The sequence below is a fragment of the Phascolarctos cinereus genome, unplaced genomic scaffold, assembly GCF_003287225.1.
Source record: "Phascolarctos cinereus isolate Bilbo 61053 unplaced genomic scaffold, phaCin_HiC Scaffold_2;HRSCAF=192, whole genome shotgun sequence".
NCBI lineage: Eukaryota > Metazoa > Chordata > Mammalia > Diprotodontia > Phascolarctidae > Phascolarctos > Phascolarctos cinereus.
In genome coordinates, this window is record NW_027555625.1 from 371,369,913 (window position 1) to 371,383,355 (window position 13,443).

Genomic DNA, 13,443 nt, shown 5'->3' on the forward strand with positions numbered 1-13,443 from the left:
AAAGCAGAACTGGCCAAATGGAAAAGGAAGTCCAAAAGCTCACCGAAGAAAAGACTTCCTTAAAAATTAGAAGGAGCAATGGAAGCTAGTGACTTTATGAAAATCAAGATATTGTAAAAAAAAAAAAAGAATGAAAAAATAGAAGACAATGTGAAATATCTCATTGGAAAAACAACTGACCTGGAAAATAGATCCAGGAGAGAAATTTAAAAATTATTGAACTATGGAAAGTCATGATCAAAAAAAGAGTCTAGACATCATCTATCAAGAAATTATCAAAGAAAACTGCCCTGATATTCTAGAACCAGAGGGTAAAATAGAAATGGAAAGAATCCACAGATCTCCTGAAAGAGATCTCCAAAGGAAAACACCTAGGAATATTGTAGCCAAATTCCAGAGTTCCATGGTCAAGGAGAAAATATTGCAAGCAGCCAGAAAGAAACAATTCAAGTACTGTGGAAACACAATCAGGATAACACAAGATTTAGCAGCTTCTACATTAAGGGACCAGAGGCTTGAATATGATATTCCAGAGGCAAAGGATTACAACCAAGAATCACCTACCCAGCAAAACTGAGTAATCCTTCAGGGGAAAAAATGGTATTCAGTGAAATAGAGGACTTTCAAGCATTCTTGATGAAAAGACCAGAGCTGAATAGAAAATTTGACTTTCAAATACAAGACTCAAGAGAAGCATGAAAAGGTAAAAAGGAAAGAGAAATCATAAGGGACTTATTAAAGTTGAACTATTTACATTTCTACATGGAAAGATGATATTTGTAATTCATGAGACCTTTGTCAGTACTAGGTAGTTGGAGGGAGAAAAAAATAGATAGATAGATAGATAGATAGATAGATAGATAGATAGATAGACAGACAGATAGATAGATAGATAGATAGAGGGCACAAGGTGAGTTGAAGATGAAGGGGTAATACCTAAAAAATAAAATTAATGGGTGAGAGAGGATTATACTGGGAGAGGGAGAAAGGGAGAGGCAGAATGGGGCAAATTATCTCACATAAAACAGACAAGAAAAAGCTTTTATAGTGGAGGGGAAGTGGGGGAAGGTGAGAGGGAATGAATGAATCTTATTCTCATTGGATTTGGCTTAAGGAGGTAGTAACATACAAACTCAGCTATGCATGGAAATCTATCTTATCCCACAAGAAAATAGGGAGAAAGGGGATGGGGGGGGGAAACGGTAGAAGAGAGGGAAGATTAGGGGACGGCGTAATCAGAAGCAAACACTTCTGAGGAGGGACAGGGTCAAAAGAGAGAATAGAATAAATGGGGGGTGGGATAGGATGAAGGGAAATATAATTAGTTTTTCACAACATGACTACTATGGAAGTGTTTTACATGACTACACATGTATAACCTGTATCAAGTTGCTTACCTTCTCAATGAGGGTAGGTGGGAAGGGAAGAAGGGAGAGATTTTAGAACCCAAAGTTTTAAAAACAAATGTTAAAAATCGTTTTTTATGTGCAACTGGGAAATAAGGTATACAGGCAATGGGGTACAGAAATCTATCCTGCCCTACAGGAAAACAGAAGGGGAAAGGAATAAGAAAAGGGGGGAGGGTGATACAAGGGAGGGCAGATTAGGGGAAAGGGTATTCAGAATGGACGCTGTCTTGGTGTGGGAGGAGTAGAGGCATGGGGAGAAAATTTGGAACTCAAAATCTTGTGGAAGTGAATGTTGAAAATTAAAAATAAATATTCAAATAAAAAAAGAAATGATGAATATGATGAATACAGAGAAGCATCAAAATGTCAATATGAACTGATGCAGAATGAAGCAAGCAGTGCCAAGAAAACAGCGTACAAAATAAGTATGACAATGGAGAGAAAAACAACACACACACAATCAAAAGTCAACACAGCTAGGGGTGCAGTGGATAGAGCACCGCCCCTGGAGTCAGGAGGACCTGAGTTCAAATCCGGCCTCAGACACATAACACTCACTAGCTGTGTGATTCTGGGCAAGTCACTTAACCCCAACTGCCTCACCAAAAACAAAAGTCAACATAGCAAAATTATAAAGATCAAGCATGACTCAAAAGAAAAGATATCCATTTGTAGAAGTGGGAGATCCACAGAGGTTACATGTGTTTTCAGACTTTTTCATTGTATTGATCAATTGTGCTGATTTTTTTTCTCTTCTTTATCTTTTTAAAAATCTTTTTAAAAATAATATTTATTATATGGGACAGCTCTGTAGGAGAAAAGGGAGAGATACTAGGGAAAACAATGATGACGTAAAAAAACAAATCAATAAAAACTTATTTAAAAGAAAGAAACAATGTTGGAAGAGACCCTATTAGACATCATGAAAAATACTCTCCACAGAAAAGTGCCCTGGAGCTGAGCCAAGCTATGACCATTCAACTCTGAAGGGAAGAGGCATCCATCAGAGAGGCAGAGACAATAGATTTGCCAAACAGTTCTCATTTGTGTTAAATGGACAGATGGCAGATTTGTCTAACGGAGGAATGAAGGAAAATTTAGCAACAAGGATAACATATTAGCTTGGGAAAGTCTGAAAACTACATCACAAGCTAATTCCCATTTAACAATTCTCAAAGGATGGGGAAGTAATCCACAGACTCACTGTCCTCATAATCCAATAATCTTGGCCACAGCTGATGACCGAGAGAAAGCCCCTCGTGATTGGCCGGAGCAGCAGGACTCTAATCTAGGCTCCAGTACTCACTCAATGTGCCACGCCTCAAATCCATTCCCTAGCAAAATGAGGAACATGCATGTGGTAATGGTCGATGTTCCTTCCAACTCCAAGATACCATGATTCCTCTCACTGCACTAAACTTGGAAATAAGAAAGCTGAATCCTGAAATCACACCAGTCTTGTCTTGCTTCCCATCTTTAAGAAGAATATTTAACCGTTATGGCTTTCATTTTCCTCTGCCTCCAATTTCCACGGGAATTTTCAGGGTCTAGGCAAGAAACAAACATCAGGAGCAAAGCCACAGAGTCAGGAAAATACACTGCTTTTACATGTGTGGGTTGATGATTCAGAAACACAGTCTTAGGTGAGGATGACTATGTCTAGTTTCATCTTAAATCTTTTCCTGTCACACTTCGTCCACCTTCTGGCTCCCTCCTGATGGCACCATTTCTTTGACTCCCCTTTACAACACTGGCTGCAATACCTCCCATCTCCCTGATGCTTCCTATCCATGGTGGAGGAGTTAGTGTATTCCTCACTCCCCGATGTCCTTCCAGACTCTCCCTCAACCACTATCACTCAGGAACCTCCCCTCCTTGAAGGCTTACTCAATCCAAGACTGGGTTTACCCAATGGAAATTCTAGTAGTAGATGGTCACTGACCTTCAGGATACTCTCCTCCTCTCCTCAGTGAGTTCAGTGCCTGGCTCACAGTCTTTCTCTCCTCCCCAACTCCTGTTCTCATGCTAGGGGACTTAAATATACAACCTACATACATGACCCTAACCTTCAACAACCTAATCTTCCAGCTCAATTTACTCATTTCCCATGATCTAGTCTTCCATCCTACCTTAGCTAGGGGATACTCTTGATCTGCTCATCTTTCACAAATGTACCACCATTTCCATGCTTATGGAAATGAACTCTAAAATTGGCTAGCCTAAGACAATTTGTTGTCATCTACCTCTATCTGCATTGCAAAGATGACCGATAATTCCTTAACCTCTAAGTTCCTTCTCAGGTCAACAAGTCCTACACTGACCATAATCTCCTCTTTAACTATCTTGAACCTTGGGTAAAACAGCTCAACTCTACACCACCCTCTCCTCTCAAGCCCTTTTACTCCTTTAAACTACCATCCATACTGCTCTAACAAGCCTCAGTTTCAGACTATTCTCACCACTGCCATCCTGCCCCGGCACATGCTGCTGAACGAAGATGGAGAAAATCAAATGCCACAGTAAGTGGCTCCACTACAAATGTTTATATTACATATCCTCAACTGGGTTCATACATGGTAAGGCAATCCTTAACACCTCTCCAGACCTCTCCTACTCAGCATGGTAGCTTTGCCAAATCTTTTCATCCTTCCTCAAGCCTCCCACAGCTGGCTCCCTCTCCATCTCAACTGAAAATCTTGGCACGTATTTCACTTAAAAATTCACTGAGGACGTTCACTAAGAGCTATCTCTTCTCTTCTTCATTTCACATCACTCTGATGCCTTTCACACTTTCTCCTCCTTCACTCCTGTAACACATGAAGAGATGGTCCTTCTCCTCTACATGCACATGATCCAATTCCATCCCATCTTCTCCAACAATATTTGTCCCTCTATCATCCAGACCCTTTCACTTATCTTCTATCTCTCCCAGTTTACTGGCTGCTTGCTGACTGCTTACAAACATGCCTATGTCTCACCCATCCTCAAAAAGCCCCCACCTAATCTATCAATCCTGGCTCATTATCATCCTATATCTCTTCACCCCTTTGTGGAAAAACTCTTTGAGAAGGCCATTCTATAGTGAGTACCTTCATTTCCTTTCTTCTCACTTTCTTATCTCCACAGTCTGAGTTTCAATCTTATCATGAGACCTAAACTTCTCTCAAAAGTTACCAGCAGTTATATCTTATTTGCCAAATCTAGTGGCCTCTTGTCAATCCTCATCCTTTTCAACTCCTCTCTGGCCTTTGATAATACTGACCACCCTCTATTCCTTGACATTCTCTTCTTTTTAGGCTTTTGGAACACTATTACCCTGGTTCTCCTCCACTCATTATTAGTCTCTTTGGCTAGATCTTTAAGTAGGCTGGGACTACTAAAGGTGGATCTGGCCTAACACTCTATCCTGGCCTCTCTTCTCTCTGACTTCTCTATTATTTTACTTGGAAATCACTTCAGTTCCCATGGATTCAATTCCAAGTAGGTGATTCTCAATTCTACTTATCTAGAACTAAACTCTCCAATCTCATATCTTCAACTGCCACTTATACATCTTAAATTAGACATCCTCAAAGATATCTTAAATTCAACACGTCCAAAACCGAACCTACTCTCTCTTCCCCAAACCCTCTCCCATCTTCCAAACTTCCCTATTTACTGTCAAGGGCACCACCATCCTCTCAGTCACCCAGGATCACAATTCAGATGTCAACCTCAACTCCTAACTCTCTCTTCTCACCACCACCCATTTAACAAATATGCCCCCTTCTCTCCTTTGACAATGCCATCACCATGTTACCTCATGCCTGAACTACTGCAATAGCCTTCTAGTTGGTCTCCCTGCCTCAAATCTCTCCCCTCTTTGATCTATCAGTTATCAATCTGATCCTCCTAAAACATAAGTCTGACCATAGATCACTCCCCTATTCAATAAACCCTAGTGATTCCTTATTATCTCCAGGAAACTCTCTGTTTGGCATTCAAAGCACTTCATAACCTGGCCCCTTCCTAACTTTCTGGTCTTCTTATATTCTACAATCCAGTAAGACTGGCCTCCTCACCATTTCTCCCAGGAGATACACTATCTCCTAACACTGGACATTTATTTTCATTGGCTGCCCCGTGCTCTCTCTTCATCTCCATCTCCAGGATTCTGTGGCTTGAAGTACCAGTTTAAATCCCATCTTCTACAAGAGACCTTTCTTGTTCATCTTTAATGTTAATGTGTTCCCTCTGTTGATTAACATCAATTTTTCCAGCATATGTATCATGCTTGTACATAGTTTTCACATTGTCCTTCCATAAGACTATGAACTTCTACAGAGCAGGGACTGTCTTTTGTCACACTTTGTATCCACAGGACTTAATACAATGCCTCCTACACAGTAGGCACTTACTATGCCTGCTGACTTAGAGGCTGATCTGTGCTTTGAATGGTAATTGTGAGTGTAATACCTTTTGGGCTGCTATAGAAAACTGATACCTATTCTGCTTTCTGAATACAACTACTATAAAATGTCAAAACTGGTAGATAAATGGAAAGCTTTTTTCATGTAAGATACATTTAACTGGATTAATGTTTTTTGACTGGCAGTAAGTGCTGTTGGTATTTCCTGTGATATTTCTATGATACTGGTTTTCGGTTAATCTTTATAGTGCCTTGCATTATAAATTTAGAAAATATTGCATGATACAATGATCCATGACAATTCCAAAGGACTTATGATGAAAAATGTTATCCACCTCCAGAGAAAGAACCAATGAAGTCTGAATGCAGATTAAAGTATACTTTTTTTAAAAAATCTTCTTTATTATTCTTGCTTTTTTATTTTTGGTCTGCGTTTTCTTTTGCAACATGGCTAATATGGAAATGTTTTGCATCACTGCACATGTATAACCTATATCAAATTGTTTGCCTTCTCAGGGACAGGGGAAGCCAAAGGGAAGAACGAGGGAGTGAAAGAATTTGGGACTGAAAATTTTTTAAAATGAATGTTTCAAAGGATATGAACAGGCAGTTTTTCAATGAAGAAATCAAAGTTATATATAGCCATATGAAAAATGCTCTAAATCATTATCGATTAAAGAAATGCAAATTAACACAACTTTCAGATATCATCTCACACCTATCAGATTGGCTAAAATGACAGAAGAAGAAAATGACAAATGTTGGAGGGGATATGGAAAAACTGGGACATTAATACAATGTTGGTGGAACTATGAACTGATCCAACTATTTTGGGGAGCAATCTGGAATTATGCCCAAAGAGTTTTATAAGTCTTATGACTGTATACCCGTTAGCTCAGCAATCCAACTATTGGGTCTGTCTCCCAAAGTGATTAGGGAAAAAGAAAAAGAACCTATATGTCCTAAAATATTTATAGCAGCTCTCCTTGTGGTGGCAAAGAAGTGAACATTGAGGGGATGCCCATCAATTGGGGAATGGCTAAACAACTTGTGGTAAATGATTGCAATGAAACACTACAGTGCTGTAAGAAATGATGAACAGGTTGATTTTAGAAAAACATGGAAAGACTTGCATGAAATAATGAAGAATAAAATGAGCAGAACGAAAAGAACATTGTATACAGTGACAGCAATACTGTTCAAAGAATAACTGTGAATGACTAACTATTCTAGGTATTACAAATACTTAAATGTAACTATAAAGGACCTATAAGGGAAGAGGCTATCTACCTCCAGAGAAAAAACTGATAAATAGATGTATAGTATGGATTTATATACATATACACATACACAGGTGTGCACATGTGTGTACATGCACATGGGTGTGTCAAATGGTGGCCTTCTCCACTGCAGGGTGAAGAGGGAGTGAGGGAAAGAATCTGGAGCTTAAAATATAACAAAAGAAAACTTAAATTTTAAAAATATGCTTAAAATGTTTGTTTACATGTAATTAAGGAAAAATACAATAAAAATTAACTGTAGAAAATACTGCATGGAAATACTGTTGATTTCTGGAATAATACCTATAATGTGATGCACTGTTTGTATAATTAAGTTAGCTCCTCTTTCGATCTGAATACTGTGATTTTATAAATGTGAGCCATTACTTCTTAGAGACTTTTGTCTGGAAACTTTCTAAAAGAGCTTTAAACAAAAGAATAACTTTGCATAAAGCAAAAGATACAACAATGTGGAGATGTTCAAAGAGCAGCTTTAACACAAGTATGGATGAAAAATCAGGAAAGAAAATACAGCCAGAATATTCAGGCAAGGCGCACTGAACCAAGAAGACGCCCACTGCAAAAGGCAGGCCAGAAAAATTCAAGGTCAAGGGTCTCAGCATTCTAGGTCCTCACATCACTCTCTTTCATTAAGGAGCTGCTGGTGGAGTAGCTTCTGTAGAAAAGGTAATAAGACCCATTGGGAAACCAATGGAAAGACAAGGATGAGTCTCGGTGGCCTCCACTTTATTCACAATCTATTTCCTCAGGCCACTTCTATGCTCTGGAGCCAACAAGTATTTATTTTTGTGTCTATGTGTCACTGTGCAAGATTCTGGGGATACAAGGAAGGGCAACCCTGCACAAGGTGAGGGGAAAAAAACATGCAAATATTTCTGTTCAAGAGATTAAAATTAAAGAGGACTAGGAAAGGCTTCCTGCAGACACTAGGACTTGAAGGAAGCCAGGAAACAGAGATGGAGAGCATTCCTGGAATGGGAAAGAGCCAGTGAAGAGATGGAGTGTTTCATTCAAGGAACTGCAAAGTCAGTGTCACAGAAAATTAGGTATAAGAAAACTGCAAAGGTAGGAAGGGGGTCGAATTATTTATTTATTCATTTATTTATTTATGCATTCATGCAATGGGGTGAAGTGACTCACCCAGGGTCACACAGCTAGTTAAGTGTCAAGTGTCTAAGGCCAGATCTGAAGTCAAGTCTTCCTGAATCCAGGGCCAGTGCTCTATCCACTGCACCATCTAGCTGCCCTGGAAAAGGTCAAGTTATGAAGGTCTTTAAAAAGCCAGAGTTATGAAAGTGCCAGAGAATGAACATGCAAGAAGCATGGAATTGCTGAGCTCCCTCAGGGAAGAATCAGGTGTCAAACAGGGCCATGACCACAGAGGTATCCCTCCAAAAATGAGATACTGCTCAAGTTCAAAACACTGGATACTAGCAACAGCCCTATAAATGGCACTGGGCTTCCAAAGGCTTAGGAGTATAGTGCCTATGAGGGGGCAGAAGCAGAGAGTAGAGTCTGCTGTGAAGAGTAAACTAAAGATGAGCTGGTGAAAGACTGTGGCAGGCTTTGGATGGCAAGTGGAGGAGGCTGAATTTTAATTCAAAGACAACTAGATGCCACTGAAGACGTCTGAACACACAGACTAGAAAAAAAGATCTTTGCATAAGACCATTGGTCTGGCAATGGTATGAATGGAGGAATGGAAAAAGAAAGAGAATGCAGACAGAGATATCTGTAAGGAGGAAAAAGCCCAGAGAAGGCAATGATGGCATCCTGTACTGGGCTGATGACAAGAGGAAAAGAGAAGAAGAGACAGATATGAGATGCTGCTGAGAACTCAACATCATCTGATATAACAGGTAAAGGAACACAGAGAATTACCAACAGATACACAGCTAGGAGATAGGGCAAATGGTGATGCCACAGGTAGAAATAACCAAGTCAAGAGAAGTAGATTTAGGGGAAGAGAAGCTCAGTTTCAGATAAAAGTTTGAGGCATCAATGAAACATGCAGGTACAAATGTCTTACAGGAAGATGCGGGTCTAGAGCTCAGAAGAAGATCAGGCCTAAAGACAGAGATTTAGTAGTCATCTGCTTAGAGATTTTAGTTGAAACTACAGTGACAAAACAAGACTGCTAAAGTGATAGGGCAAAAGCAGAACCCTCAAATGACACACCCACAACAAGGAGCTTAGGAGAAAAGGAGGTAGAAGTGGCTAGAGAAATACAAAGAAAATAAAGAAACTATGGCACCTCTGCCAAGAGAAAAAAAAGTATCTAGGAGGAGAGGATCATCAACAGTGGCAAAACTTCATAGAGTTTGAGGATAAAGGGTTGTTGTGTTTGTTTGTTTAATTTTTTTTTTTGGCTAGGCAATGGGATTAAGAGACTCGCCCAGGGTCACACAGCTAGTAAGTGTGTCTGAAGCCACATTTGAATTCAGGTCTTCCTGACTTCAGGGCTAGTGCTCCATCCACTGTGCCATCTAGCTGTCCCTAAATCTAGTAATTTCAAGAGGTCACTGGTTGACAAAGAAGTACAGACTGAATAGGATGCCTGTGGAGAGGAGGTGGGGGGTGGGGAAGAAATTAGATTAAACAGGATCAATTAGAAAGGAAATCTGAGGCATATATAAATTTTTTCAAGAAGTTAACAATGAGGGGGCAACTCGGTGGTAGTGGATAGAGCACAAGCCCTGGAATCAGGAGGACTCGAGTTCAAATCCAGCTTCAGACACATAACACTCACTAGCTGTGTGACTCTGGGCAAGTCATTTAACCCCAATAAGAGGAGGAGGAGGAGGAGGAGGAGGAGGAGGAGGAGGAAGAAGAAGAAGAAGAAGAAGAAGAAGAAGAAGAAGAAGAAGAAGAAGAAGAAGAAGAAGAAGAAGAAGAAGAAGTAGTTATCAATGAAAGGGAGGAAAGTTGTAGCTGGACCAGATAGAAGAAAGGTTTTTTAGGACTGGGAAAAATATTTCAATATTTTTTGGCTGATGGGAGGAGCTGGTGGAAGGAGAGAAAAGGAAAATGAACAAAAGAAAGATGAATACCAAGATCTGATGTAAAGAGACAGAAGACAATAGGATTACAATGGCACACAGTTAGAAGGATTAGGGTTAAAAAAAAAAAGCAGGGACACCTATTCTGTGACCAGAGGGAATTAAAAGAATGTTAATGAAAAATTAATTCCGATTATCTCAATCTAGTCAGTGAAACAGGAGACAAGGTTATCAGATATAGGTTATAAACAAGCTTACAAAGCCCAATCAATTATCCAACTGAAGAAAAGTGCCATGAATTTGTGGGAAATAACCCTGGAGTGCCACAGGAGCAACTGTGCCTGTAGGTGAGGGCTAAATAAAATTATTTTTTCCAGTTAATCAGTTCAGTTGTGTCCAACTCTTCATGACCCCATTTCAGGTTTTCTTGGCAAAGATACTGGAGTAGTTTGCCACTGTTTTTTTCTGTTTGTTTGTTTTTTGGTTTTTGGTGAGGCAACTGGGGGTAAGTGACTTGCCCAGAGTCATACAGCTACTAAGTATTATGTGTCTGAGGCCAGATTCGAACTCAGGTCCTCCTGACTCCAGGACAAGATACTCTATCTACTGCGCCACCTTGCTGCCCCAGTTTGCCATTTTCTTCCCGAGTTCATTTGACAGATGAGGAAACTGAGGCAAACAGGGTTAAGTGATTTGCCCAGGGTCACACAGCTAGTAAGTGTCTGAGGCTGGATTTGAACTAACAAAGATGGGTCGTCACTATGTTAAGCTCATCAGAGGTTTCCAACCAAAAACCTTGACTTCGCAAACTCAATCACACATCTATATTAGCTATTCAAAATGAAATCCACTCAGATACGAGAAACACACACACACAACACAAGAGAGACAGAGAGAGACACAGAGAGAGAGATACACTAAACCCCATACAAAGGGACACACTGTGGAAGGATAACGTATTCATTCAAAATACAAAGAACAGAGTACAAATGAATTATTTGGATTCAAGTTACCTAATATTATATAGCTCACATTTAAATATCGCTTTAAGGCTTTCCATACAACACTTTTGAGGTAGGCAGTACAAGTGTTCTTATTTCCACTGTCCAGATGTTCAACATTAAACAACAGGGTAAGCTAACCGCTAAAATAGTACTTTAATTTCTAGACTACATAAAGCTGCTGTAATTTAAACAAACTGGAGGTTTTGTGAATTAGTGAAAATTCTGAATTATAACTTTTTTTAATGCAGATTTTTTTGCTTTCTAAAAAAAGAGCACTGATTAAAAAAAATAGAAGGGCTGCTAGACCTGCTTTAATGAATAAATAAGGCTCATCTATAATCAGCTCATTAACTGTTGGGATGCAAATAGTTAGTTCATCTTTAAGTTCTTAGGAACAGCTGTGTTTTGTTAAAGGTTAAACCCTTCTAAAATCTTGCTCAAACTATTCATTTGCTTTGTGATGCTAGTACAAAGGTAAACTTCAGTCCATTCCTAGGTGCTTTAACACAAATTCTAAATCAGTGAGTATTGGATTCATGAGGCTTTTTATTGTACTTTGAATTAAGGAATATTACTGTAGTTAATGTCAGAAATATTACAGAAACCAACGCCATAAACCAGGTCCCCTTGGGTCTTATACTTTTACCTTTGGCCTTTTTTTTGCTCTTTCAAGTTATTCTGGTATTTTTCCCCATCTGGGAGCTTTACTTCTCTCTCTCCAGTCTGTAGATTCAGACGCACATGGGAACCAGCAGGGACAGCTTGACCTAAAAGCCAAAAGGAGGGACACTACATTAAACCTAGGGTAGAAAGTAGGGAATTCTGGGTTCAGACAAACCCTGAAAGAGTTTTATCTCACCCACACAAACTTGTGTGACATAAGACTGCTCCTGCTGGTGAGAAGCTCCAGCCTCTCACTCAGGGGAGAGTGACAAGTGCCAAAAAAGCTGAATTTAAGCACTAAAAATGCCAAACCCTTTAGATACATGTCTTCCAGATGCACCCTTAAATGGGCTCCTCCACTCTTGCCTACACACATACCTGTGGCCCCATGCCTATAGTAAGGAACAGGTGAATCCCTGCATCTGAAACAATCAATGTGATGCCAATAAGAACCTAAGCATTCACTCCTTGGGTGAACTAGTTATCAAACAATAGGATTTATTTCATGTTTTAATGCTTAGAAGCCCTGTACTAGAATCTTCTGTGGGTGAGCATAAAAGAAAGAGTCGTACCTGCTTTAAGAAGCTTATTATACAGTTAGGAAAACAAAATATACACAGCATACAAAATAACTCCAACACAATTACAAAGCAACAAGTCAGTAAATGAAAAATAAGACACTGTAAACTGAATGCTTAAGTGTTCCAGAGATGTACAGTACAGGTGTGATTGGTGTTAGGAGGTGTGTTGGCTCTAGGGAGGCTACGTGGAAAGAGGCCAGAGACACAAATTGGCAGAGTGGAGGCAAAGGACTACCCAGACAGAGGACAGAGTAAGTGCAAAAACAGAGAAACGGAAATCAACATGCTCAGGATAAGAGCTAGCCTGCAGAGCAGCTTAGGCAGGGAAATCCAGGGAAGGGTTCAATGCTGAGAAGACGGGGCTGGGCTGCAGCAAAGAGTCATTGCCAAAGATTATATAATAAAAAACAGCACCGGAATAAGATCTTCCCAAGCTGGTTTGACCCTAAGCATATACGGTGGGAACAAATGGACAAGCAGTGAACTGTGCCTTATTAGCTTCTCTCCAGTCTCTACCACCTTATCCTTTTGGCTCAGCCTCATTATCTATAAAAGGGAGACCAATTCCCTGCCTTCAACAGAAGACTAAAGAAGGACACGGACTCCATAACCTCTTTCCTAAGAAAATGTTTACCAATCACAAAGATGGAGGGGAGGACAGAATGGTGCACTTTGCAAAGTAATGAATGACAGATCCTTAAGACAACTTTCTCAAGTGACGATAACTGTTTTAACAGCTTTTTCAAAAATTAATTATTAATAATTAGTATTGTTTCATATATCATGGATTAGCCATCCTGCTGTCAGTTCATCCAGCAGCTAACTTATTAAGGTTCTTGCTGTCTTACAGAAGGATGCATTATATAAATGGAGATGTACTCTTAACCAAAGGATAAAGATAAAACTGAAAAGCTTTAGCAAAAGATAATTAATGCACCTAGGATAAGAATGGAAGAGTAGAATGCGAAAAAATCTTTATCAAATTTATCTAATAAAGGTTATCCAAGGTATAAAAACAATTAACAGACATATGATATACAATGCACCTAGGATAAAAAGGGAAGCACTAGACTGGGAA

General features: G+C 39.6%; 1 protein-coding gene across 5 annotated transcripts in view; it reads right to left on the bottom strand.

Moving 5' to 3' along the window:
• Positions 1-13,443, bottom strand: part of SIL1 (SIL1 nucleotide exchange factor) — a 264,597-nt gene that overhangs the window by 83,347 nt on the left and 167,807 nt on the right. For all 5 annotated transcript variants that reach the window (XM_021005078.2, XM_021005077.2, XM_021005076.2 and 2 more), the window contains one exon: positions 11,768-11,888. In XM_021005078.2, coding sequence (XP_020860737.1) covers positions 11,768-11,888 — 121 coding nt within the window. The remainder of the gene's footprint in view (positions 1-11,767; positions 11,889-13,443) is intronic.